The 27,816-nt window shown below is 47.7% G+C and overlaps 1 protein-coding gene across 10 annotated transcripts in view; it reads right to left on the reverse strand.

Moving 5' to 3' along the window:
* The window catches only part of LCOR (ligand dependent nuclear receptor corepressor), a 735,064-nt gene that overhangs the window by 558,809 nt on the left and 148,439 nt on the right, over positions 1–27,816 (reverse strand). For 5 of the 10 annotated variants that reach the window (XM_069611589.1, XM_069611590.1, XM_069611595.1 and 2 more), the window contains exons 2-3: positions 24,342–24,404; positions 23,915–23,994 (exon numbers count right to left, since the gene is read on the reverse strand). In XM_069611589.1, coding sequence (XP_069467690.1) covers positions 23,915–23,994; positions 24,342–24,404 — 143 coding nt within the window. Of the gene's footprint in view, positions 1–23,914; positions 23,995–24,149; positions 24,241–24,341; positions 24,405–27,816 lie in introns of those variants that run through there. The other 5 variants (XM_069611591.1, XM_069611592.1, XM_069611594.1 and 2 more) reach the window with 3 other exon arrangements.

The following is a 27,816-nucleotide window of genomic DNA, read 5'->3' on the forward strand; positions in this document are numbered from 1 at the left end:
GGCTGTCTCCAACACCTCATCCACTGCTTTCCCGAAGAGGTTAGTCTCCTCAATGTGTTTATTAACGAGGGAGGCCGGAGTCTCAGGTCTAAATCCTGAAGTACGCAGCCAAGCCTGTCTTTTCACTAGGGTCCCTTGAGCAAGAGACCTGCCTGCAGTTTCAGCAGTGTTCAGGGTGTTCTTCACCAAATTCTGGTTAACCAGTCTTCCCTCCGTTACAATGGCAAAAAGCTTTGATTTGGCGGGTTCGGGAACCTCTTGGAGGCCTTCCTGGAGCAAATTATATTGGGCATCAGCATACCTTGCTAATAGAGTACTATTATTAGCAAACTGTATGGTGTATGCAGCTGCTGACGTGACACGTTTGCCCAGGGCATACAGCCGCTTACACTCCTTGTCTGGTGGCGATTCTCCCGTGGCAAGGGGTACCCCTGCCCTCTTTCGAGTGGTAGTCACTACCAGTGAATCTGGGATGGCGTGCCCTTTGATGTATAGAGGGTCGGAAGGAGAAGGTCGAAATAATTTTTCGACTCAGGTTCACTGCCCGTGTTTGAGCAGGTGACACCAATGAGGGAGCTACCCGTCTCTTAACAGAGTTAAGGAGGATGATGGATTGACTTGCCGGGAGGTTTTTCTTTAATGATATCCTCCACGAAATCCTGCTCAGGTACCGCCTCTTGAGTGTCAATTTTGAAGTATTCAGCTGCTTTTTTCAACATGGAGTTGAATGCCATTTGGTCATCTACAGGAGAGGCCTGGCGAGCCGGGGTGGACGGAGGAGTGTCTAGGCACAAAACATCAGTGTCCTGATCTTGCTGTGTCCATGGGTCTTGAACTTCCTGCTGGATATCCTCACAGTTGTCCGTAGTATCCTGTTGATCTTCCTCAGTTTGAGAAAAGAAGCTTCTTCATTACAATGTCTCTATATGTGTCCATCTGGACCACGTCTTCCTGTTGGAAAACAGGAGACTGACCTTCCTGAATTTGGAAGTTAGGGACTCTCCGAGCCCTTTTCGGGGGAGGATGATCAGAAGAACTGATAATCTGCTCCAGCCACTCCATAAACCCTTCAAATTTTTCGGTAGTCCATTTAGAGGACCCAAACGGGCCTACGTGAGGAGAAACGACATTCCCCACAGCGGCGAAAGGAACCTCTCAGGGTGTCAAAAAGAGGCTCTCGACTATCTTCGTAAGCCTCATCGGAATCAGGAACCGAATCCGGCGAAATTTTTTCAGCGGCTTGTCCCATAACCGTAGGCTGAACCGGAGTAAGGTCCACAGCCGCAATTCTTCCGATGCTACTTTCGACAGTCGCCAAATCTTTGTGAGACAAAGGCACTGATGATTTATTGGCAGTTGTAATACCGTCCGCGACGTTAGAGGGCCTAGCGGTCAGTTTTCCAGGTAGAGGCCTAGCCGTAGTTTTTGGGCCTACTGCGGCCTTGGAAGTCAAAGCGTTGGGCTCCCGCACTTCAACGCGTGTAGGTTTCGGAGTAGCGCCCTTAGTTTGTTTAGATTGCCCAGTCGCAAGACGCTGCTGCGGATGCGGCGAAGGCTTTGGATCTGAACGATCCGAGGGAACCAGCAAAGTTTTCGGCAGCCCCGTTGGTACTTTTGCCTTTTTCGACGAAGGCGTCGAAATTGCCATAGGGGTTGTGTGCTTAGTGCGGTGCACTTGTACGCCCCTGTCGCCGGGTGTAGTCCCTGTAGCAAGACCAGAGTCGAGCCTTAAAGGGTCGGGGACGGGCGTGGCGGACCGAGAAGCGTCCGCCTCAAGGTCTATAACATCAGAAACTGATGTTTGGTCATCTGAAGTACCCCTGTCATTTTCAGCTGGCGTGGGGGGAAGGGGGCTCCACGCGTGACATACCATACGCGGCCCTCCGCTTTACACGGCGCTCCTTAAGGGTCTTAGGCCGAAGGAGTTTTCACGCAGCACACTGCTTCTCGTCGTGCTCTAGGGGGAGACAGGCGTTACACATCCTGTGTTAGTCCTTCCAAGGATATCTGACCCTACACTTAGGGCAGAATCTAAAAGGAGTCCTTTCCATAGCCAAAGGGAAGGATGACCAGAGGGAAAAGAGGGGAAAGGAGGAAAGACATACTAAACAATATGGCCACCCCGACCCCACTCTCCCTACTGTATAGGTCGTCCAGAGGGCCCGACCACGTGGAAAATCCAGCAGCCAGATCTTAGGCCCCGAAATCCACAGCCGTAGACGATTCCCCTGTAGCCTTGGTCGAAGATGTTCTTATTGGGCGAAGTGACTTAACTGGGAATAAACCGACAATTCGGTAAAGATGAACAATGTCTCTAGTAAGAGCTCTTCTATAGGGCGACCAGTTATCTGGGCGGAAAAAACAATCTGAGGGACCTCGACGCGTGAGGGATTTTGGGTACTACACACGTCACTATAGGGATAGTGTTACAGACATGCCTATGCCGACTTCCCCTTTCGGTTCCCGAAAGACAAGATGCAATACTCCGCAGTTACCACTGGATGTCTGACCATATGCACAGCATGCGATTCTCAGCAGATTAACAAGCATCAGAAACTCTAGTTTAAAGTAAAAAATGTTCTTGTCACAACCGATTTCCTTTCCTATTTCACGGCTTCATTTTAAGCGCACCTTTTAATATCTTGCATAACACATCCAGTTTCATAACTAGAGACCTATTTTCAACTCTATAGTGTCCCTGTGATAGCCATCTAGTCCCCAGCCCAAATCAGAGCATTTCACCCGTTTTTCATAGAAACAGTTTGGGTAATTTAAAGCGGGAATTGAGAAAATCGCAGGGTTTCCCACGTGTCATTTGGCTGCAGCATGCTCTAAACTTTCCACTTAGTCTCAGTTTCAAATTGTATGCTCCTTGTTGATCCTTTGCCTTAGGATTGCTAGTGTTTATGCATTGTTGCCATAGTCAGAAATCATATTTGCCTCACACATTTAGCTGCACATCATTTGTCCCTTTCCGAGTGTCATTTCATAAAAATGCAAGGGGTTTAGAATCCATTTTTGCCTCTTATTCTGTAGGGGAAGGTCAGACTTTTATTCTGTCTTCTGCCTCTTATTCCTAATTACCGGCTGCTTCTTTCTATCCACTCAGAGTTCGATTATCTGTGGGTTGTGGGAACATGCAGGTGGAAACCTTAACTTGGGTGCTATGTTTCCTAAATCAAAAAGTGCTTCTATTCAATTGTTTTGTGTATATGTTCTAGGAGAAGAGTAACCAAGTGTCTTGATTCCATTTTCATTGTGATTATCACCCCATTGGCGATTGCTGCCCCAAATTAAAAATTGCATGATTTCTTTTGAATTTTAAAATCAATATTGTATTTTCACCAACCATCCTGGTTCATGGTCCACTGTGACCCAGGTTATTTCAAAAAGGGGGTGTGATACGAGTTGTGTACCATCTCAAATTGAATCTGCATAAAATAAGGAGAAAGGCATCTCAGTCGTGCGCTACATACTAGGCCGAGACCAATGTGTCGCCAGATTGAAATCCTTAATACCCAAGTACCAGCAATTTTCCCGTCTGTTGTAGATCAAAGTGTCTCTCTGGTTAACTGAGCCCTCCGACTCTTCATTAAAAGTGCAGGTTTCCCCCAAGTATGTGGGGAGAGCAGACTTTTCGTCTCCGCCAATTCACATACTTCTCCCCTCTGAAAGGGGTCTGCTCTGCAGGGACACCTGCGGTAACTGCTGGACCCAGACAGGCCATTCACTTCCTTTCATAAAGATAGGTGGGAACTAGCTTCAAGTTGAAACATTGCATACCAAAGGGGCATTAGCCCAGCCTTTCTTGTGGTCTATCTGGCAACCAAGCCTTTTCAGTCTTGCTTCAATTATCTCAAGTATGAACTGCTACCAGCCAAAGTATACAAAAAGAATGCAGATCCATGGAGCCCATGATATTTAAATTGGTCTGCTCATGGCTTAGGAAGGTGTTCCTTCCCCCTTCTGGAGATGCTTTGATGTACCCAGGCTGTCACATCCCAGCTGAGTATGACCGGAGAAGACGGCGCCTGTAGGCTGGGTCTTCCCAGAGTACATGTGACTAAGCGTTTTGTGCGTGAAGCAGATGAAGTGTGTGCGGAATGGCCTCTCAGTCCTTGGCGGTTGATCTCCCATCATTCATAATTTATCAAAGAAATCAAAAAAGCCCAGGCGGGCGCACTCTCCCTGTGCAGATGGTCGAATTCCTCACAGGGTGTTTACGCAGTACCAAACCTTGAAGAGTGGAAAGACAAGTAAGGCTGCTTGCAAGAAAAGGCCTGATCTCCCCGACTCGCCTGGCCGAACTGATAGCCACAAGGAAAGCGGTCTTCCACGAGAGAAACTTAAGTGGATTCTGATGCTTAGGTTTGAAGGGCGACCCCATGAGCTTAGTTAGCACAACATTGAGCTCCCAAGCCGGGGCAGGAGCCTTCGTCGGCAGAAAGTCCTGAAGAGTCCCTTGAGGAACTCCTTGGCGAGCCCGAGTGAGCACAGCAAAGGTCTGCCCGGAGATCTGGTGTACCTGGAAATGGCGGCGAGCTGCATCTTGATAGAGGCGTGAGCTAGTCCCACTTTGTCCAAGGAAAGCAAGTATGTTAAAGGTTGCGGGGCCGTGACACGCAGAGGGGTAATCTTCCGAGTCTGACACCACACAGAGAAGCATTTCTATTTATGCCCATAGCCCTTCAACTTTGATGAGGCTATGGCCCTGGCCAGGATGTCCTTACATTATGCAGGTAAAGCATAAACGCCATACTCTAGGGCTGCAGAAGCCATGTCCCAAAGGTTCAGAGACTCTGGGTCGCGATGCAGAATGGCCCCCCTTCTCTGGCGAGACGGTCCAGGGACAGCAGCAGCTTGGACAGGGCCACTGACCGATGCAAGTCCAGATCCAGATTTACTTCTGCCACGCCGGGGCGACTGGCATCATCCTGCAGTGGCAATGCAAGTGTGTTGAAGGAACAGCCCCCACCACAAGAACGCGTCTCCCAGAGCTCCTCGGTTGAGGGAACCTGCTGCCCAGTGAAAATCCTCACCATCTTGCCCTTCGCCAGGAGAAAAGACTTGAGGGCCCAGAATACAGCCTGAAGTTCCAGGACGTTGATGTGGTGGCCCTTCTCTGGCTGCCAGAGGCCTCTGGCGAGTAACTGGCGTGCAATGTCTGGTGTTGGCTCCATATCCCTCTAGAAAGAGGTCTGTGGTGACCGTATCCCGAGCGAGATCTTGTCCACAAAGTTCCCAGACACCTGCATCTACCACAAATCTAGGATCTCCTTGAGAGGTCTCATGTGAAGCCTGCACAGGCGAACAAGGCTGCTACAGGAGCACATCATGCCCAGCAGTACCTTGCCCTGTATGGCTCTCACCCGCTCCCTCAAGGCCAAACAAGTCACTGTGTTTAGTCAGGCACCTAGAAACTGCACGTCCCAAGATGGCATCAAGCAAGACTTTGGATAGTCTATGGAGAACCCCCAAATCAGTCAGCAGCTGTACATTTTTGATGAGTATTCTCTCACCATGGTGCCCCAGCGGGAATGCACCAGTCGTCCAGGTAGGGGTATACCTGGAGGCCCTGTAAACGCAGATGTGCCACCATCGGGGCCAGGCACTTCGTAAACACCCTCAGGGCTGATTTCAGGCTGAAAGGCAGAGACCTGAGCTGGTCATGCTAATCTTGAAATACGAACTGTAGGAACTTGCAGAGTTTCTTAGGGGTCCTCCAGATCCAATGACGTCAGAATATCCCCTTGCCCCAGCTGGCTGAGCAGTGTTGCAACATGATCATCCAGAACGTCTGGGACGGCAAGTACTTGTGGAGACTATGCAGATCCAGGGTGGGCCTCCACGCCCCCTGTTTTCTTTCGAACCATAAAGTATCTGGAGTACACTCCGGAGCCCCGGCGACTGGTTCTATTGCCCCGTTCTATAACATGGCCCGCACCTCCCGCAGCAGCTGTGGTCTGTTCTTGGCGCTGAATCGGCAGGATACGAGGACACCTGCGTTGGGACTCCAAGTGTGCCCCTGTCCGAGAGCATCCAGCACCCATCTGTCCGTGGTAATCTTTTCACATGTGCAGACTAACTTTGCCAGCAGGCCCCCCACCGGGGTCCTGAGGCCACGGCTGGTTCAGGCCTGCTTGGGGGTCTGAGCTCTGCTTTGGCACCGCCATGCTCTGCTGCCTTGAGAGCAATCCCTGTAAGCTTCTTGAGGGGAGGAGCATGGAGCCTGTCCGTACAGCGAATTAAATCCCTTGGAGGATCTTACAGGATTACCTCTGGAAGAATGAAAGGACGACAGCCGTCGCTACTGCAAAGTTACCAAGGAGTGTCAGTCTATCGATTGCAAAGACTTGTCAACTGCCTTTCCGTAGAGGCTCTCGTCTAGCGGCATATCTGGTACCTTAGTCGGAACAGAACTTTGTAGCCTTCAACCAACCTTGACGATGCAGGGACACTTCGTTCCCTATTTGGCGGACACCAGCGTCTGTGGTGTCCACTGCAATGGCATGATCCAAGGCAACCTCATCCTCCTGAAAGAGCTCCAGTGCCTCGACCTTCTTGTCTTCGGGTAGGAAGTCCAGAATAGGACCCAACTTGAACCTTAGTTCCCAGTCTGAACAGGACAAGATGGCTAGGACGTTAGCTGCCTTGATGGTAGAGGCTGCAGTGTAAATTATTCTCTTGCCCATTGCATCCAGCTTCTACCCCTCCCAGTGCGGAGGTCCCATGGCTAGTGACGACCGGTTCCATGACCGCTTCCAGGCTGCTGCCGAGACCGCAGAGTCGGGAGAGGGCTGAGACAGTAAGCACCTGAGGGCTGAATCCAGGACCCTGTACTTCTCCAGCCTGTCCCGCTTGGTCAGGGCCATACTCTGGTTTTTCATCAGCGCCATGACCCCCCCCCCCCCCACACTCCCAGATGTTGTCCAGGAAGGGAACAGTTATGATTGTGTTTCCTCGACTCGCGTCGTTGGTATAGGAAGCCTTCTTTCTTGGTCTCCTCCAGGTTAACAAACAGCTCAGAGGCCCTCGATATGACAGAATGAAAGGATCCAACTTTGCCGGGTGGGTGGGCCCTATGGGGCTCGTCCGCGTGCAGCTTCTTCAGCTGTGCCCGTATGTGGGTCCCGGGCTCTGGGTGGGGTTGTGACGAGGTGGTTGTGGTGCAGTCGGATGATGGCGAGGACCAGGCCCCCCATAGCCTTCTTTCGTGGGGGCGCTCTTAGCCTTGGGGACTTAGTGTCCCGTCAAGGCATAAGTCCTGGAGGCATCCTCTGCTGGATTTCGGTGACCAATGTGTGCAGGGTTGTTAAAATATCCAGCGACACGTCCCTATGAATGTCCTCCAGATCATGGTCCTAGTCATTACTAGAGCACATCTGCTCTAGTCTGTCTGGGACAGCCCCCTGAGCCATGTACCGGGGAAGCTCCACCGGAGGGACCATCTCTCCTTCTCAGGAGGCTGCTAGGTCCGGGAGGCCACCGGGTCCATCCCAAACCCCGGGCAGGCCACTACCTTGGTCACTGCTGCCGCAGCAGATCTCACCCCGGGGGTAAGGACACCCGTGGAGTGGCCACCACTGCCTTCGCTGACCCACTCTCCTTCAGTGCCATCGCAGCGGTGGTCGTTGACTGAACTATGAACTCAATGCTGCTTTTGTAGACTCTGCGATCGTCTAATCTGCTGACCTGGCATTCTGTAAGGTCTTTGCCAGCTCCGATGAGTCCTTCCCGGACTTGTCCTTCGCCGGCTTATCCACGGACACAGTTTTCCCGGGTTTGGGACCTTACTCTTTGAAGAGAACCCTTTCGACGTTTGGCTCACCGTAGATGTCGCTCGCGATTGCTTTCTGCCTGACTCTGGACCCACATCAGCGGCGAAGCCAGCAATGCTAGCATCACAGAGCTTGGCCTTCTCTTGGACCCCTGCGAGCTGGGCTTCCTCAAAGGATCTCGACCTCCTCTCAGAGAAAGTTTGCTCCTCAGACCGTCCGGTCCTACATGAGGCTCGACTCTGCCCGCGGCATAGACACTGGCCTTGCTCGACTTGATCCACACAGACATTCTGTTGTAGTGGTCATTTTTTGTTTTCTTTGAAAAACTACAGCACACCTCCCATCCCCCCCTCATTGTGGTCCGGATGCAGGCAATACAATCATTTATAATGCCAATCTTCCATGAAGAGGTTCCTTAATCCGCACTTTGCGCAGAGTTTGAAGAGGCTTTCCTTCTCCTCACTCATGGTTGAAAAGGCACGAAAGAAAGTAGGCGCAAGGCCAGGCCTTCTCAAAATTTCGATGACGATCAGACGGTGGATGAAGATCTTTGCCAGTAAAAGATCCCCGCTGCCGGCCACAGTCCTTCGTCGAAGATATTCAAGCAGAATTCTGTCAAAATTTGAACCATTTTGGAAACAAATCTGAAAAAACACAAATAGCTCAGAGCAACATGAGGACTCCCAACACTGAACTGTGCGGTAAAAATCTGAACATGGCCACCAGGGGTGGAGTTAACGGTGAGGACTGTCATTGGATGGGGCAGTAGGGCCCAGAGGACAGTGATTGGTTTAGAGGAGAAACAGTTGTAAAGTGAAAGTGAAACTATTTTTTCTTTTACCAAGGATTCCCAGCCTGACGGCGAATATTCATGAGCATGTGAATCCTTGCCAGACAACATGCTGGAGAATTCTTTCAACGAACGTGGTCTGTGGGACTGGATTCCTCAGTGTCGATGCCAAAATGGTGATCAGCCTTTTTCAGCAGCTCATTGTAGAGGTTGTCTGCAATAGGAGACGAATGACCGCCCTCAACCATGGAGGGGTCGACAAAGATTATGTATGCGTCGTCCTGGTCTTTAAAGTAGGCGTCCTCATCCTTCTGGCCAGGGTCATCGTGGACATCCACCCACATATCCTGTCAGCCTGTGTGGACTGCATGTCCTCCTGAAGAGATCCCTGTAAAGACTCCCCGGGCGGCAGAGCTGGGGATAGGGAGAGAAGGTGTTTTGTCGACACTGAGGGCGGTATACAAGGCTGCTCAGCAGGCCTTGAATGAGTGGGCTGTCCAAAAAGAATGACATGTTGCCCATGGTGTCCTCAAACTGACTGGGTCCAGGGGGCATTAGACAAGATAGATCTTGGAGGCTTAGGTGCCACAGGAGATGCTTGCCCGGACAATCCGCTCCAGAAGTGCCCTCAGGCTCCCAAGGGCACTTCTTGTGGGGGATGGAAGACCAAGGGGAGGACATCTCAGAACGTCCAGACGGCTGAGAGGCCTGTTTGTCGAGGGCAAAAATGTGATTTGTGGTTTTTCGGTGTGTCTGCCTCAGCCATTGAGCAGTGTTTGTGCATGCCCTTCGAAGTGTTTGCGTGATCGCCTTGTGGTAAGTGTTAGGTAAAATTTGCACAGAACTGGTAAATCTTCCTTTCCTGGTTCAACCCCAGACTGTTTTGCTTTACTAGTGGGATATTTTTCCATAATACCTCAGTGAGTAGGAACCTTTTTCCACACTCACATAATCTTTAACTCTTTATGGGTGTCATTTATAAGGCTCTACATAGTATATTTTTAAAGTGATCTCCAACAGCTTATTGGCAATAAGGCCTGTTGTTGCTGGGTTGCGCTAGGGGCTCCCCTTTTAACTTTTTTGTGCTAACCTTAAGTGAACTACAGTTCCCAAGGGTAGAAAGGATCTTTGGATCCCTTTTACATTTTGTTAAGTGAAACTAGCAAACTGCACCATATGTGGAGTGCTGGGGAGATACAATGTATCCCCTTTCTAACAATTCTGTTAGCGACGAGCTTACCTTCAAATGGCTGATGGCAGTGATACCTTGTATTAATTTGGTGCACCTTTAAAGCGGGCTGAGTTCACAGCTGCAGTAAAGGGACCCAAGGGTGTCAATTTTTACCAAAATGGCCCAGTCTTCTTTTTTCACCATTTTAGTGTTTCGTTTCTTGTTCCTTCCCCCGACGTTCAGGGCGGGAAATTCCTTTGTGTGATTTTTGTCTTCGGCGGGAGTCCCTGGACTCCCCGCCCAGGCTCCAGTCTGTCTGTGAGAGCAGGAAGTGAGGGAGGAGTCCAAGACTCCCCAGCCCTTTGTCTTACGCCTTGCTTGAATGGGGACAAATCCCAGTGGGGGGCTGGCTGTTCTGATTGGACACTGCCCCTTCTTGTAACATGCGGGGAGAGAATGCAGAGGTTGCACTGCAATTCCTGATAAATACTGCGAACCTGGAAGCGGAAGACAGGTCGACCACTGGAACTTAAACCAAAGAGGAAGGAAAAGCGGCTGAGACTATTTCCTAGCGACCGGAGAGCCTGCTGTGTAACCAGAGCCTGCTGTAGCCCTTCCTTCCAATCGACCTGGGGCCTCTGAAAACGACGACCCAGACCCACAGCCTAGAGAGACCCACTAGACTCAAGAAGACCTGTATTTTGAGCCATCCCACGTGTTGCTGAGACCTTGCGTCTTTTCAATACCTCAATTCCCTGGGACCTCAAGCCATCGTGCGGTGCACAGTCTTCCAAATTTTGAATCTCGCGGAAACTTCGTGGGCATCCTGGTGGATCTCCAGAGACTCGAGTCCGAAAAGTCTCACCAGAGTGCTGGACATTTAAAACGACGAGAATTCAACCACGATCTTCTGTCTTCTGTGCTTCTTATAAAGGCGCCAAATCCGCAGAACCGCATTCAGACGCGAGGGAAACCTTGCCTAGGGCTTTCTTCATCAATCCCAGGCTGCAAAGTCCCTTCTGAGGTCTTGTTTTCAGTCACCATGACAAGGAATCCATTGACTTTGTATTTGGCTGTAGACCCTGAAGTCCTCCTGCTGCAAAATCTTTTTCAATGCGGAGGTACTGTGTTGGCTTGGCTATGTACTTACCTTAAACCCGTTAGTATTTCTGGGTAGCTGTGGGTCGTTTCCTGTGATGGGGAGGCCTCTCATCCAGTGCACCCAGTCCCACTGCTAGAATCGTGCTAGGGTATCTTCTGCGAAGCCCCTGGACCCTCTTCTAACTCTAAAGTGAAGTACTCACCTGTTTGCCCGGTTTTCCTAAGGAACTCTGATTTTTGCTACTAAAGAACCTATTCTGACACTACCCGTTGGTCATAGTCCTAGTAACCGCCCCCCTTCTGACACAGAGCACTCATGCTCCAAGAATAAGGGAAAGACTTTCAATGGATTGGGACTTCTGCCTAGAAAAGAAAATAAGTGTTTCAAAGTTACTTACTTGTAAAGAATTGGTTGGTAGCTGTAATTCTATGAGTGAACAGTTACAAAAGTTCATCCTGATCTTGAATGTGTGATGCACTATTCCTAAAAGTATGGTTAACACATTTTCTTCCTTAGTAACTGTTTTGCAGTCTAATAGAAAATAAATATGAAGGTATTTTACTCTCTTGCGATTAGGTTGTGCCTCTTCCCAAAAGTAAAGTGTTGGTATCACCAGAGTAGTCCTTTGAGGATAATTGTATGAGTGTCCCCCAACTGGGTCTTGCTTCCCCCGACTTGCTGCTAGCCTGTACTTAAGTCTGCATTAGGTTGTTGCCTACCTAGAATAACAATTCAGTAAAGTGTAACATTGGGTTTTACTTTGGTGAAAAAAAGTATGTGGGTTTTACTTACCTTGTGTTAACTGTGTGTCATCCAAAAATAAGTTACAAGAGGTATTATCTCGATCTGTGGTTCACTGCTTTCAAAAGAACCTGTAATTGTATATTACATCCTTAGGTTTTACTCACCTAGTATAACTTCTGACAAAAGTAGTTATAGGTTTTTACTGCACCTAGAATAAGTGTTTCACTATTCACCAAACATATTGTCCAGTTGACTGATTAAGTGATTTGTGCTAAGAATCATACAACTGAAGGGTCTACTGCCCTTGCATTACTGAATGTAATTGTAAAAAAGTAACCATCGGTTTTTACTCCCCAAGAATAGGCTTGTCCTATACTGAATGTGTATGAAAAGGTTTGGACTTCCTTAGAACTGCTGATAGGTAATTCAAATAAGGTCTATACTTGGGTCTGTGTACTTTCATGTATAGTGTTGCGTTTTTATACTGTGATTTCATATAATGCTTTAGTGCTCGCTGACCCCTAGATTTATCTGGGCCTACTTGAAATTTAAATAAATCCTTTATTTTTACATACATAGTGTTTCAGTGTTTCTTTGGATCATGTATTACAATTTCACTTGTACTGATTCTACAGCCCTCTCTCCCGCCTAAGCTAAGCCTGGCTGCTCGGTCTACGCTAACATGAACGACGATAGGAAGTCGCCCTCCTCCAGCTGTCCCAGCACATGCTGGAGGGTGACCATCCTGAATTTCTGTCCCTTGATGTACTTGATTAACCGACGCAGGTCCAGGATGGGGCGCCAACTGCCTGTCTTCTTTCTGACGAGGAAGTACCTAGAATATACTCCGGAGCCCCGGAGCCTCTTGGGGACGAGCTCGATGGCACCTTTCTTGAGCATCGCCCTTACCTCCAACAGCAGTTGAGGGACGCGATTCTCCTTCCTGGCCACGGGAGGTCCGTTGTATCATTGCCGCCGCCGTCGGTCCCCGTCGCTGTATCCATCGCCGTATCATCCAGAGGGTCCGGCGAGGGGTATGAGGGGTCCACAGGCCTCGTGGGCACAAAGGGCGGTGCGGAGTGGACTCATCTGCTTGTTCGGAGGGCTTCCCGACGGTCCTGGTTCTGGATCCTCCGTCGGGGTCCGTGGTAACCTCGTCCTCATCTCAGTACATAAGGATTGGATCGCCAACAAAATGGCCACCGAGCTATCCTGGGGCTCTGGCAATGGCTGCGACGGGCGGGATGGCTGCTCCACTGGGCCGTCGTCATCTTCGATCACATCAGCAGGAACCTTCCCCTGGGATCGAACCTGTCGTTGAGGCCTTTCACGGTTTCCACCGGATCCTCCTCGGAGGCTGAATCCGAGTCTGTAATGGCCACCGCCCTCCCCCCCCCTCTTTTCTTTTTCCACCGGGGTCTTCACGATGGGCTGGAAAGAGGATTCCCTCCGTGGTGGCAGAGAAACTCTGGGTCCCGAGGCAGCCTCCACTGGCGTAGTCTCTGCCGGCTTCACCAGGGCCGCTGCAACAACCTCGATAGAGGCCTTTGCCGGGTGGATCAAGGCCCTCACCACCTTAGGTGCATCCTGGGCCTTCACTTTGGGGGGAGGGTCATCGCCTCGCTCCCCCTCGGCTCCCTTCGAGATCGACCGGGGCCTCTCCAGAAGCTTACCCGGGTTCTCGGACTTCCTCTTCCCCGAACCAGAGCGCTGGCTCGTGGTTGATTGTGCCGGGGAAGTCGCGCCCTGCTTCGCAGCCGAAGAGCCCGACCTTTCGGCACTCCCGGTGCCCGCGGACTCGCGGTGCTTGCCCTTCTGTTGGGCCCCCGTCGCCGGGGCGCCCTTACAGGATTTAGAAGACCGCTCAGACTTTTTCTTCGCCTTCTCACCTGCTGTCTCCAGCCAGGCAGCGAGGCGGGAATGACGATCTTGCTTGGTCCGTTCCGACAGGTTCTTGCAGAACGCACAGTCCTTCTCCATGTGCGTCTTGTCCTCATGAAGGCAGTAGAGACATCTCGAATGCTCGTCCTCCTTGAAAACATTTTGCAATCCGCATCCCGGGCAGCTCCTGAACAGCTTGGATCCGGCCGTCGAGCTTCCCTTGTCCTGGGCCATGTCCGTTGAGGTAGGCCTCAGATCTTCTGGAATCCTCCAAGAAGCTTAACTCGACGAAAACTTCACCCTTGAGGGGCGTAGAAGAATTCCGAAACGGGTCCCCGTTATCGGAAGTAGAAACGGTGGAGCTTACTCGATTAAACCGAAAAAATGAGAAAATCTGAAAAAGCGCGAAAACGCAGTAAAAGCTTGAGAGCTAAGCATGAGGACTCCCAACACTTGAACGTGCGGTAAAAATCTGAGGATGGCTGCCAGGGGAGGGGCTTAAGGAGAGGGCAGTCATTGGCTGGGGGCAGTATGACCCAGAGGTATGACCCAGAGATCAGTGATTGGTTACTACTAAGAAAGACAGATCAGAAACGAAACTGATACTGATTTTTTCTTTACCGTGGATTCTCAGCCTAACAGGGAATATTCATGAGCATGTGAATCCATGCCAGACCCCATGCTGGAGAAATGGGGGTATACATTCTTTAACAAGAAGTCCCACCAAACTCTCCCTACCGGTTAGGCCGAAGTCAGTCGTCGGAACAGAACGTCCGTTTCAGAAGCCGGGATCAGCCGTCAAGATGTTCATAGGAAACAGCCGTTGAATTAGTGCGTTGAAACGCAAAATGACAGAAGAGGTTTAGAGGAGTTTACTCCCAAAGTAGCTGAAGCTACAGACTGTGCAAAAGAACTTGCCACAATGGCGGGAGAAATAAATAATCGGAGGGACCTCGATGCGTGAGGGATCATGGGTACAGGGTATGTCACACTAGGCATAGTATTACAGTCCCGCCCAGTCCCTTTCCAACTTCAAAAACTTCACCTGCAATACTCTGCAACTTCCACTAGATGTCGGCCTATGCAAAGCATGCGAGTCCAAGCAGATACACAAGCCACAGAATGTATCCACACACAAACACACTTACTTGAGCAAAACACTAGGCTTGTGCTTCTGGGCAGTGCTTAAGTACACTGCCAGCCATTGTCTCAGTAGTGGTTATACTTTGAGCCTTCCAAAGTGTCATGGTGAGCCTGGGCATGTCGAAAACAAGAAAACGGATAGCAAAGACCTTCCACTTACTTAGCTAGGAACCCAACAATCTGTGGTTTCTCTTACCTGCATTGCTGGATGAATTCTAGCACCAGGTTCGGCCATACTGGATGGGCCTGGTGTACTGCACCTTTGTTCAGGTTTAATGTCTTTGGCTGCTAGATATCATTTCATAGTCATATTCACTAGATGTGCTGGATGTTCTGTGTTGGGACTTTGCCAGTGCTTTTTTGTGCCATATTTTTTTGGTTTTATCCCCCAGGACCTTGCGCCTTGAGATAGGAAGCCTCTCTCATCCAAGTGGTTGTGCACTACTAACCTACCTGTGCTCTTTATCTCGGCAGTCTTGGGTCGCCTCCACTTTTGCCCCAAAGGGCTCTCTTTTGATGGCGCCTCCGTTTTGCCCATCAAGTCGTCTGGATCTGCTTGGTCAGGTTCCTACACTTGTGGTACCTTCTCAGTTGTTGCTTCTGCTCCCGGTTAGTGGATCAATCATTGGAAGATCAATTCTTTTGGGTCGCTTAAGCTATATGCCCGGAGTGCAAGTCCCTGGAAACCAGATGCTTTTAACTGTAGAATAAGCTTCTTACTTATCAAATAATTTTCGTTGGGCCAAAATTAAGTTCTCCAAGTCCTGAATAGTAAATACTTACCTTTAGGTCCTGGGCTGGTGGGATAATAGTCAGAATCAGTAGTCTCAGGGGGCCTGTGGTGGCAAGTCTCCCTCTACCACCGTTTCCCATCGACTTTCATTGGCCTGAACTCTTTGCTTGCTTTCTTCCAAGGGCCTCTGACATTCAGATCAGGAACTCGGTGGCACCTACCTGCCTTTTCACCTTAACAGTGGCTCTGCCGATTAAAATGTGTCCCATTTATTGCAGTGGGGTACCATTACCAACTCCAAAGTGACTTTGGAGGTACATATTGGCGCACATACCTTTTCCTAGGCCCCTGGAGTTTTATACCAAGAGACTGGAATTTCACCTGGTAAAAAGGATTTACTAAGTATTTTTAAATCACTGCATTGCACTCCTGCCGACTTAAACATTACCAATTTATTTAGTGTAACCTGCTGGTTACTGTTGTATCAGATTTCTACCAGTGAAAGCAAACATGAAGAGCCTCTTACAGTAATTGGATCCTACATTGTGGGGGCAATTAAGTGCTACATATGTTGTTTGTTGTTTTTGTTTGTTTATTTATTGTGCGCGCCGGAGCCTGGGGTAGCAGGGCGCAAAAGAACAAGGAAGTTTACAGCTTAGTTATAGACGTTACAAGTTACAGGTTCCACGGCAGGCATGGTAGACATTTCTTACATTTACAAGGTAGGACAAGTGCAAGTGCAGATAGAGCGCACAATCAGCAGCTAAACAGTCAAATCTGTAGTGTCAGACAGTATAGCAAGTCAAAGCGGGCAATATGGCATGTCATTACGTATCAAGTGAGGTGCAATTGGACAAGCGAGGGGTGGAGAGACATTTATGTCGCATTTTCAGTGAGCCATTTTATAGTGTTCTTTCTGAAATTGCTGAAAGTTTGGTCAGATCCAAGTGCATGAGGTAGGGCGTTCCATAATTGCGCTGCCTTGACTGGGAAGCTGGTACCTCCAATAGTGACTAATTTAAATCTAGGCACTTGGAGGCAGTTAGGGCTGACTGTCCTTGTGAGAGTCTGGTGGGATATTTCCTGTTGAGGCGTTCTGACAGGTATCGGGGGGGCTTTATTATTTAGGCATTTATGGATAAGGGAAGCAGCTTTGAGGTTGATTTTTTCATGGGTGGAGAGCCATTTGGGATTACGTCTTATTTCTGAAATGTGTGCACTTCTGGGGATACTTCGGGCCACTCTGAGTGCATTGTTTTGGAGCACTTGGATTCTATTGATGATTTGTTTGGTAGTCCCTATGTAAAGGGCGTTACAATAATCTAATTTTGATAAAATGAGGGCTCTAGCTAGGATAAGACAACTGTCATCCGAAAGGAATTGTTTCCCAGCTCGTAGCAGCTTGCATGTATAGGCTGTGGATGAGGCCAGTGAGTTCACCTGTTTGGTGAACGATAGTGTCGCATCAAGGTAAAAACCTAAGGTTTTTACTTCTCTGGCAACCTTGATCATGTTGCCATCAATGACAAAGGCTGCGTATTTTTGGTTAAGTTTGGAGATGCGGGCTGCCGTGCCCAGGATGATGAGCTCTGTTTTGTCATCGTTCAGGCATAGACCGTGGTTGGCCATCCATGCCTGAACGATGCTGTAGACTCTGTTCACCAAAGCCAGATCCTCAGCGTAATCCCCGGTAAGTGGTAAGAGAATCTGGGTATCATCTGCATAGTTGGTATAGGGGATACCCAGATTATCAAGATCGTCGAAGAGTGGCTTTGTGAAGATGTTCTAGAGTGTCGGCGAGACACAGGATCCCTGGGGCACTCCACAAGTGATTGGAATAGGGTCTGCTGCTGCTGCGGGGGAGAACACCCTCATGGTCCTGTCACTGAGAAATGACTGGATCCAGGCTATAGCCTCCCCTGAGAAGTGGGCCGCCGAGTCCAAGTGATTACATAAGACTCTGTGGTCCACCAAATCAAAGGCGGCTGAGAGGTCCAGAAGGAGAAGGAGAGCTAATTTGCCCTCGTCTCTGAGTGAGTCTATTTGGGCCTTTAGGTCAATAAGGGCAGCCTCTGTGCCGTGATGCGGCCGGAAACCGGATTGGCGGGTGCCAAGGAGATGGTTCATCTCAAGGAAGTTCTGGATTTGAGTGTACGCTACCTTATCTAATATTTTTAGTAAGAAGGGAACTGTGGTGATGGGTCTGTAGTTTGTGAGAATATTGGGATCTAATGTTTGTTTTTTTAGAAGGGGGAGAACCCAAGATTCCTTTAGATTGCGAGGGATGGTGCCCGTAGTGAAGGAGGCATTAATAAGTTTTGTGATGAAGGGGGCTAGATCCCTAGCCGCGTCCTTGATCAGTTGTGCGGGCATTGGTCACCTTTGCAGTTGGAAGGTTTAAGAGTCAGAATGGTCTTCTTTATCTGAATTACTGAAACCTTGGAGAAGCGGAATTGGGAAGATTCTGTGGGTTTAGGGGTGGAGGTTGCATTTAGCGGGGGTTTGGTAGGTAATGAGGCTTTCTTTAAGGCAATTTTGGTTTGGAGATTGGCCACTTTGTTGGTTAGTGCCAGTTGTATGTCTGTACACCAAGTTTTGTCTTTGATGGAATCATCTTGTACTGCGATGGGATTTTCCAATTCTTTTAGGATGGAGAATAGCTCCTTCATACTAGAGTTAGCTTTGGTGATCCTATTATTATAGGTTTCTTGTTTGGCCAGGATAATGTCTTTTTTGTATTGCGAAGAGATGTTTATTAGGTTCGTTTTATTTTCAGCGGTAGGATGCCGGTTCCAAACTGTTTCGCATTTTCTCTTCTGTAGTCTTAAGTTTTTTAGGTGGGGTGTAAACCAGGAGTTCAGATGCTTTTTTGGTTTACTGTTCCTGAGTTTAAGCGGAGCAATTCTGTCAAGAGCAAGGGACATGGCCTTATTATATTCGTCCACTAGGGTGTCTGGGTCAGTGTGGTCCAGAAGGGAATTAAGTTTAGGTAGGATGTGGGGCAGAATATTATCTGCTGTAATATTTTTCTTGTTTCTGGTTAGGGTGGGTGTGGCTAGCGTAGGTGTCGAGACTATAGGTCTTTTAGTGTTAAGGGTAAAGGAGATAGGGTGATGGTCTGACCATATTTGGGGGGTAATGGCTGTTATAACAGGGTTACAGTTGTGACTGGCAATCCAGTCGATAATTCTTCCTTAGAGTGTGTAGGAGTATTCACGATTTGCGTGAAACCTAGTACTGACAGAGTATTGGCTACAGTAGTAGAATGGTGGTCGTTGATATCGTTGAAGCCTAAATTGAAGTCTCCCAGCACTAGTGTTTGGGAGGAATTTAGCTTCTCAGAGATAACAGTGGTGATATCTTCAGTGAAGGTGCTGATGGGGCCAGGGGGTCTATAAGGGAGGTAGATATTTATGGTTTGAGAGTTAGCTGTAGGTAGTTTGATAGCGAGAATCTCACAGGATTTAGGGAAGGGTGTGGAAATGATTCTCATGGAGAGATCAGATTTGGCGATGATCGCTATTCCTCCACCACGCGCGTCTGGTCTGTCAGCTCTGAGAATGGTATAGTTTTCTGGGACTGCCAGAGTGAGAGCCGGACCTGCTGCCTTGTGGAGCCAAGATTCTGTAATGGCAATGAAGTCAAAGTCATTATCTCGTATGACATCTGCTATGTCAGTAGCATAGGCGACTAATGATCTGGCATTGATTAAAGCAGCTTTTAATTCAGGTTCTGGCTGCACTGTGAAGGGGAGGTTGGCCATAGGTGTATTGATTTTATAGACGGGTTGGTGTTTTAGAGGTGCGGTGGCTACTAAGGGTTGGAGAGGTTTGGGTTGAAGGTGTTCCAGGTTGATGTTATATTTGGTAATGGGTTCGAATATTTTGGGTAGTCTCGCCCGGATTCTAAGGTTCCTCTGTGCTAGGAAGCAGGGTTTGGAAGTAGGTTGTATGTGGGCTCCTGAGCCCTCAGTGGGCAGAGCTGTAGGCATGGTCATGTAGATAATGATAAGTGTAGCTGTCAGGTTGATGAGCGGTGCTAGGTGAGCTAGGTTAGGCGGGAAGGAGTACATACTGTTACTAGTGGTTGAGCTAGGGAGATACGATAGTCTCTACACGACCGTAAGACGCAGCACAATAGTACAAAGGTCTCTAGGGGGCCATAAGGCACAACGCAATAAAGCAGTGGTCTCTAGGCGACCATGAGGCACAACACAATAGTACAGTGTTCTCTAGGCGACCATAAGGCGCAATATGATAGTACAGTGGTCTCTAGGCGACCATAAGGCACAATAAGATAGTACAGTAGTCTCTAGGCGACCATAAGGCACAATATGATAGTACAGTGGTCACTGGGAGACCATAAGGTACAATGCAGTGGCACGATGGTACAAAGTATGCGGATTCAGTGTTGTCAGGGGATGGCTAGAGCACCGTATGTAGATGTATGGGCACTCTGGCATAATACCTAGAGGGCAGATTAGGCTATAATAGAACGTCCAAGTGAGCAAATGGCCTGAAATATATGTAAAGCACATGTAGACAGAGCGGCATTTCCATATACTCTTGTTATTAGTCTTATGCAGGGCTATAGTGTGCAAGCACTGTGGAATTGTCCGATGATTGAGCTTAGCTGTCTGTGAGATGCACAATGCATAAGAGGGTAAAAGAACAAGTACCTCTAATGGCGGTCTAGGCGGCCACCGGCGAACAACGGCAAACCAGGCCTTTTTCCCTGGCCTTTTCCGAATGGCCGGCTTCCTTCCGCCTGCCGGCGGAAGCGCGTCGAAGATGTGGTGAAAGGTTGCTCAGCAACCAATGCGAGCCTCGGTTTGAGGCCGCGATGCGCCCGCCATATTGGAACCAGGCGCGGCGATCAGGCACGATTCACAGCTGATCGTGTGGATGCAGCAGCATCAGCTGTAGCCGGGAATGCGGGGCGGAACAAAAGCTGCTCCAGGGCTTACCGCAGCGTTCCGAGGCAGATCCACTGGAGCGGGTCCTCAGTCCAGACGATCACGAGCCTCGTGTTGCAGAGGGGCCTCTCTCTCTCTCCATATAGTGTATGGTGATGTACTAGAGGTGTGGGGAATTGAGACTATGCATGGTTTGGCATCTTGGGCTTTGATCATGACTAAGTGAGTTTTACAGTCGTCGGTGGTTCCCTTTTTCTACCCAAGCTTTGGCCTTGGATGCATTGTGCCTATGACCGGGTGGTGAGCTTGCATTTAGCTTAGAAGTGGGAAGGGGGTTTTATGGCCCTTTAAAAAAATAAATGTATACACACACTGTTGCTATGTATGTGTAACCTAAAGTACCAAATATTTGAACCAACTGTACTTCACTGGCAGCCTACCTCCTTCCTGGAGTGATGCCCAACAGCAGTTCCATTGACATCCCAAGAATTTGGTCCAACTTTTAGTTGGGATCTCAGTCTTGCCAGTAGGATCAATGGTTTTACAACTGTCACCAGATGGGCATGGCAAAATTGAATTAACACTAAACCATGTATGACAACTTTCAGAAATGAACTAAACAATTATGTTCACAGAAGGAAAGCCAGGATTAAACCACTGCTAAGAAAGAACATTTGAAATAATAAATATAAAAGTGTGCAAATTGTTGACTGAAGTCCCACTAAGGATAGTGAATCCACATGACTTGCAGAACAATGGTCCCTGGACAAATGAGACCGAGATCCCATTTGTTTAGTGAATGAATAAAAAGAACCTTCTCAACGGTCAAGCACACTAGTGGGAGTGGGATAGTTGGGATAGTTGTGAGGAGTCAGACATGAGACCCAGGTAGTGGAATTCTTATCAACATTTTTATTAAAATAATGATGGTGAAACACCTCAACAAAACTAAATAATTGAACAGTTGTCCAAAATAAAGTATTCCGTCCTGTATCCAAAACCTATTCTGACCTCGCACTCAATGGTACTAAAGGTGAACAACAAGGGGAAAACAAAATAGTCCTTCATGTGTTTTCTTGAAGCCTTCCTCAATTCCAATGCAAAAAGTTTAAATAAGCAAATCAAAACCCCAAATAATGTTCCACAAATCTCAAAATGACGTTTTGCTAACTGTTGGGGAAGTGACTTAATTCTCTTGGTGATGGGACAATCCACATCCCCTGGTCTTTCCTCAATGGTGTTCTATGCAAGCAATTGCTGGATTGTGGTTGTCCCTGGTCTTTGGCAGGCTTGGCTTATTCTCATGCCAAGTACTGACAACTTTCCTTGCTGGTTCTCCCACCGAGACCTAGACTTGGGATATCTTCTGACCAAGGTCTGTACTACTTCACTCTTGCCAATATAACCCTTAACCTACTCGCCTATAAGTTTATTCTCCCAATTGACTGGGACAAGGAAGCACAGCTCTTCCCTTTTGATCTTTTCACAAAGGCATGTGTATATACATTTGCCAATATACTTCTTTGGTAAAGCGGGTTCCTACCCACTTTACCACACAATGACCAATTGTATGCTTTAAGTCCCTTTCCTAAATAAGAATCTTAAGTCCCAAGGACCCATCTCCCACAACCAGTACCTGCAGCGCTGCAGGCCAGTTTGCTGCTCAGCTGTGTCTAGGGTCTCAGTGGTGTCCGTTTAAGCCTCTCGCGTTGCTTTTCAGCTTGTCGATGGGTCCCCTTCAGGACTTCCAAATTGCCACTTCTCGCACTGGCACCAGCCGACAAAAGGGTGGTCCTCTGGGCTGCTGTGTCGATGCTGCACCAGAGTTGCAGGATATGATCTGGCTCAGTGGGGTACTCTCCCCATGTCCAAAGTCCCCGCCTCCGTCATCCGCTATGCCGATCCGAAGTCTGTTGACAAGTGCTTTCCACGCGCCGACAGCGTTTGCTTGGTTTCCAGGGATGTCTCAGTCTGTATTCCTGGGAGCTGTCTCTTACCCAACTGTAGCCACGCTGCGCACTCCAAGGACGCGGCAGGGTTAACCGACAATCAGTCCGATATTTCAATGTTCTTCATAAGGAGCTTTGTGTCTCTGTGGCTCTCCCACTTTGCCACCAGAATAAGTTCCTGCCTCCTCTTCAACTACTTTTTTTCTTTCTGCCGTCTGTCTTCACAACTCTCCGGCTTCCACCGTTACACTGATCCACACTGCTTCTGCTACCACATCTACTGCCTCCACTACTGCTGCTACTTCAGTGTCCATTTTCGACTTCCCTTTTTATTCAGGGAGCATCTCCTTTAGCTGGACAGAAACTATAGCGTTGCTGTTATTTTTCTAGTGCCTCCGTGTAGGGCCTCTTTGTCAAAGTACTACACATTCCTATTACTGGGGTTGGTCTGCAAGAGTACCTTGGTTTCTCTGGCACAAAAGTGTTTAGAGTATAAACTCTTGGTGAGGCCCTGTATGAACTACTGGAATATTTGCTGGTGAAAAATCTGTGACATAGTCCTTTGATTCGTCACACAGTGCCTTGCTGCTTCAGGACCTAGATGGCAAGCCACTGTTAACTAACAGAATGTGGTTGTGCAGCAAGACAATTATCTTAAGGAGATCTAAAAACTACTATAAAAAACACTGTTTTAGAATCGGCTAATCAACCTATCAAAAATTAGTGCCAGGACCTGCAGCATTCTACCCATGCACGAAAACGCTCAAATATTACAGTTGCTGCGTTCTGTCATGGGAAATGGGTCAGGAACCCTAACAAGCAATACGAGAGACAGACAAAAGTCACAGGAAGCGCCATTGCTGCAGGGTTAGAAATTGTGTAGTTCGTTAACTGTAGGTTTAGGAATGTATATAAGAATGAATGACATGCATAAGGGACATTTAAAGGATATTAAATAATATATCATGGATACAATGTTTACAGTTTACAACTTGCACACAAGTTCGATTTGGTGGGCGCCATGTACACGCTCTTGGTTCCCCAGTGGTAGCTCCTACCCAACAGGTGATGCCCAATACCAAGGAGCTGCTTTTTGCTCCCGGTGAACCAATCCTGATTTATAGCCGTGAGGGTGTGCCACAAAGCACTGAATCTAAAAGGTTAAAACTGTTTTCAACAGATATTTAATGTTGTATAATTTGTAGATTGAAATACAAGTCAAAATGTAGCCTGTTCTATATCAGTCGTTTTGTCAGGTTAAATTTACCCTTAAAATTTAAATTTTGCAATACGTAAAATGTGAATATACCATACAAGTAAATTCTGACTGTCAATCTGTTTAGCTCCATTTTAAAGAAATATTGAAATGGAGAACACATTTTACCACCACCTTGTGGTTGAAAACATTTACTCAGGAAAGCTAATCTCAGCATTAGAAATCTTAGGTCAAATCGTCTGCCACAGAAAGACAAAAGCACGTTTTAGGATTTTTAAATGCGTTCCAGTCATAAAACAAACAATGTTGGAGCCCATGCAATGGTGTGGTCATTCATGCATTCCAACATCCTAGTACATTCTTCTGAATTGTCTGAGGGTCCTGCGATAGAAGGATCATATGCTAGTATGTGACTCAACGGCATCACAAAGTTTAAAAAACCAACAACTTGTGAAGGTCGAAGACAAAATAATTACAAAGCTGCATTTTTACCTTAACTTTTTCTCTCCTTAGACAGCAGAAGAGACAATTTTCATCAAAAGACCAATCAGAAACGCCATCAGGCTCGCAGTCTATAAATTAGATGGACAGCAAATTACTTAATATTTTTAACTAGACAAAGGCTTCCAAAGAGCCCTTATTTTTTCTACATATCGCCTTTTACAGTTGGTCAATCTGCAGGAAATGTTTAAAAGTAATTTTATCGAGTATGATCGAATGAATTTACCATAATCTTCCATAAAACGTATTCAGATGGCAATACCTGCAGCTGTACATACAAGAAAGGTTTTAGCCAACGTGAAAAAGCTGCTCAAAGCCTGTGGGATGGAAGGGAAGGAGTATGCAAAATCATTAAGCACACATTTTCTTAGAGCAGTTTGATTCATTAAAAGTACAAATACAAAAAAAAATGACATACCTTCAAATACGGTATCTTTTACTAGACCAGGTCCAACCAGGCCTTCTAAAATACTTTCAAAGCCTGAAAATGAAAAAGCAAAGTGTTCAGGTTGATCAGAAATGATTTTGAATCTTTACATTTCAATGTAAAATTACATATGCTTAATGTATGGTTGCAAAACTAATGCAGAAGCTAGCTCAAATTTCCTGTGCACATTACAAATATTACAACTTGCTCAATATGACTACTTTGTATGCGTCGTCCTTACACCCTCCCACAAATTTCTTCTATAAAAAACGGGGCATGGGCTCCAGGAAGGGGCAGCAGGATCTTCCTTGCCAAACATTTTCAGTAAAGGATCACACCTGGTGGGCATGTCCTTTTTATATTTTAAGCCTCTGGTCTTGTTCATACAGAAGGAGGAAGAACAAGTAACAGTAAGTAAACTCGTACTTGCAAGGATTAAACTCAAAAAAGGATTTTAAAGCATAAAATGGACGGCAGCACGAGTAGAACATGACCACATTTAGTCCTTCAGAAGCATTCGAATGAAACAGTCTGTGTCCGATTTTACCAGAGGTACTAATCCAGGGCATAGTACAGTTACCTTCAGGCTGGTGTGAAGCATAAGGAACTGGAGTGCTACTAGCCAGGACAGACAACCAAAGATAACGCCTTAGGAAGGACTGCCCCTTCCATGTTTTAACCCTTCCTGCATCGGGAGGGGCAGAAGAGTTCATGCCACAATGGAGAATGCCAGGGGTTAAGGAGTAGAGTGAGCAATAATTCAGGGTCTCTGGTAACCTAACCCCATAACAGCAGTAATAGGTCTGTTGATCAATGGAACATAAATAAATACAGGTCAATGATTAAAGAGACAAGGCCAAGGGTAGGGAAGGGGGCATCAATCTCACTTCTTGGCCTCTCCCAGGGTACTGTCAAAAATTCAAGTTGCAAGGTGCTAGCCAGTCAAAGAAAAAGTCACTCACCACCTCAATTCTATACATACACACAGCACACCAGTTGTTATTCGCCAAGAGTCAAATATCACTGGGTAACGTCGAGTGATGGGTTAGGAAAGATCTCTTTACTGCACTTTTCCTTCCATTTTAATGGACCCCCAAACATTTGTTTTATTTTTTATCCTGGCCTGTACTTTTTAGTAAAAGCCTTTAGCTTCACTACACTGTCTTTTGGCCATCCATTATGGGGAAACTGACATGTCCTTCAGGCTGTCAGTACTGGGAAACATTGTTTCCCTTAGTCCAATTACGTAGCTACTACTTTTAGTAACTTGTTATCACTTGTGGTAATGCATCATTGTACAATTGCATTTTACAATGCAGTACAATGGGGTACACTTTTACCCTAGACTAAAACTGGCTAGCAACCAAACATCGCCATGTCACAAGGTTTTCCGCTTGTACTTTGACCATCTTGTCCTTTAGCCTTCTTCCTGGCCTTTGAGGCCAGTAAAGTCCTTATATGGAAATCCAGAGGCCGGGAAAGCAGAGACTTAGGGGGGCTATTGGAGGGCGATGTGTGTTTGCTGGCAGGATGTGGGCTGGGACTGCCTGGTCCCAATCCACAAACTGGTTTCAGTGTGTATGAGTGATATGCATGAGTGTTCACGCCAGTGGTCCCGATTGGGCCACTGCTGGGGTGTGGGGCTGGTTCTGCTACAGGGAGTTTGTTATTATCTGGCCTTTGAGGACCCCTGCACCCACTCTAGAGATCCTGAAGGAGCCAAGACTCCTGTCCAGCCGTGAGATCCGTGAGGAGACCAGAGACCTGTCTGAAGGAGACCTGGTGACTAACTTCTGCTGCTGACCTGGAAGAGCCCAGTCTTGCTATTAATCTTCAGCAATCCTGCGAGGAAGCTGCAACCCGTGGAGTGGAGGAGACATCCATGCCCGACATCTGCTTGGTACCCTGCGAAGAGCCTTCAGAAGTGTCCCGGGACTGTCCTGTGGCTGACCAGTGTTATGATGTAAGTGTAAGTTAAAACAAGTTCATAAAAATGTATTACCAGATCCTAGTTAAACATTGAGCTGCACTATGAGCTCATTAAGTTCTAAGAATGTTATTCTAAGAATGTGGATGAGAGACAGTAGAGACTGCAGGGAGAGAGCCATGTTGGCACTCGGCTCTCATAGGCCGCTGTCGCTGGAATGAAATAAATTACTGTTTCTTCATCACTGCTGCCTGGAGCCCTTATTTCTTCATTAGCGACTAGGATGGCTCTCAGCAGTGTCTCCCTACTCCTTTGAAGTCTCGTCATAGCGCGGCCTGCATTATTCCACACTCCCGTGCGACAGCGGACGCTGCAGGAAGGTCAGGAGGAGCGGACCAGGTCAGCAGGCGCGTCCCCTGGGGGGTAATATTGCCTTCCCCATTACTGTATTGACTCTGTCTCAAAGCAACAGTGTTTACTTTCAAGGATCCCTAGCATTGACATTATCATTGCTGAGCAACCTGCCCATGCAGTTCTGGCAAGTTTCAGGAGCCAGCCATTATGACATGTATCCATTCTGTGGATGAGCAGCCATCATGTTCCAATTCAGACTGATGTAAGGAGGATTGTGACATCATACACAAGGGATTGTACTCATACAAGACTGATCCCTTTGTCTGCATAGCACAGCACTGTCACTGCTCAGTCTGTGCATCCACTGGGCATACTTGAACTGATCCAGAGTCTATTGGTTGCATCCATTAAGCCCACTCTTTACCCCCTTTTTACCGCTTAAGACATGGCAGCTTCAATACCTCCGCCAATGTCATTTTTGAATGAACCTGGACGCCCCCAAGTTAGGTGGGACAGGTGGAAAGACATGTTTGAAAACTACCTGGTGGCAATGGGAGGAGAGAGAGATTCAGCTCAACTCGCAAAAAGGCATTATTTCTTCACAATCTTGGTGTGGAAGGCCGTGCAGTGTTTGAGGGGTTAGGCAGTGCACAAGCTGGTGAAGCGGAGGACACAGATGAATATGCCATTGCGATTAAACAACTCAAGGATCATTTTGAGCCTAAGAAAAATTTTACATTCGAGAGGCACAAGTTCTTTCAGGCACGCAGGAGTCCTCAGAATCCGTGGAATCGTACATAGCCTCATTAAGAACATTAAGCCACTCCTGTGAATTCGAACATCTATCTGACTCGTTAATTAGAGATCAGTTAGTGAGGTGCACAAATATTAGGATACAGGAGAAATTGTTGGCAAAAGACATGAAGTTGGATGAAGCAGTGGACCTAGCCAGAAGCATAGAACAAACCTCACAATATGTCAAAGAACTGAAGTCTGACATACAGAGTACCCAAGCTGTGTGCGCAGTTGATCACAGGAGGAGACTTAATGTCAATACAAGCAGGAAAGGAACATGGGGTGCGAAGTGTACCAGATGTGGCAGTGTCAAGCATGGTCCGAATTACCCTTCGTGCCCAGCAAGGAATGCTGAATGTTTCAAGTGTAGGACCAGAGGACATTTCGCTA

The sequence above is a fragment of the Ambystoma mexicanum genome, chromosome 8 (genome assembly GCF_040938575.1).
Source record: "Ambystoma mexicanum isolate Mex_15411 chromosome 8, UKY_AmexF1_1, whole genome shotgun sequence".
Classification (NCBI taxonomy): Eukaryota; Metazoa; Chordata; class Amphibia; order Caudata; family Ambystomatidae; genus Ambystoma; species Ambystoma mexicanum.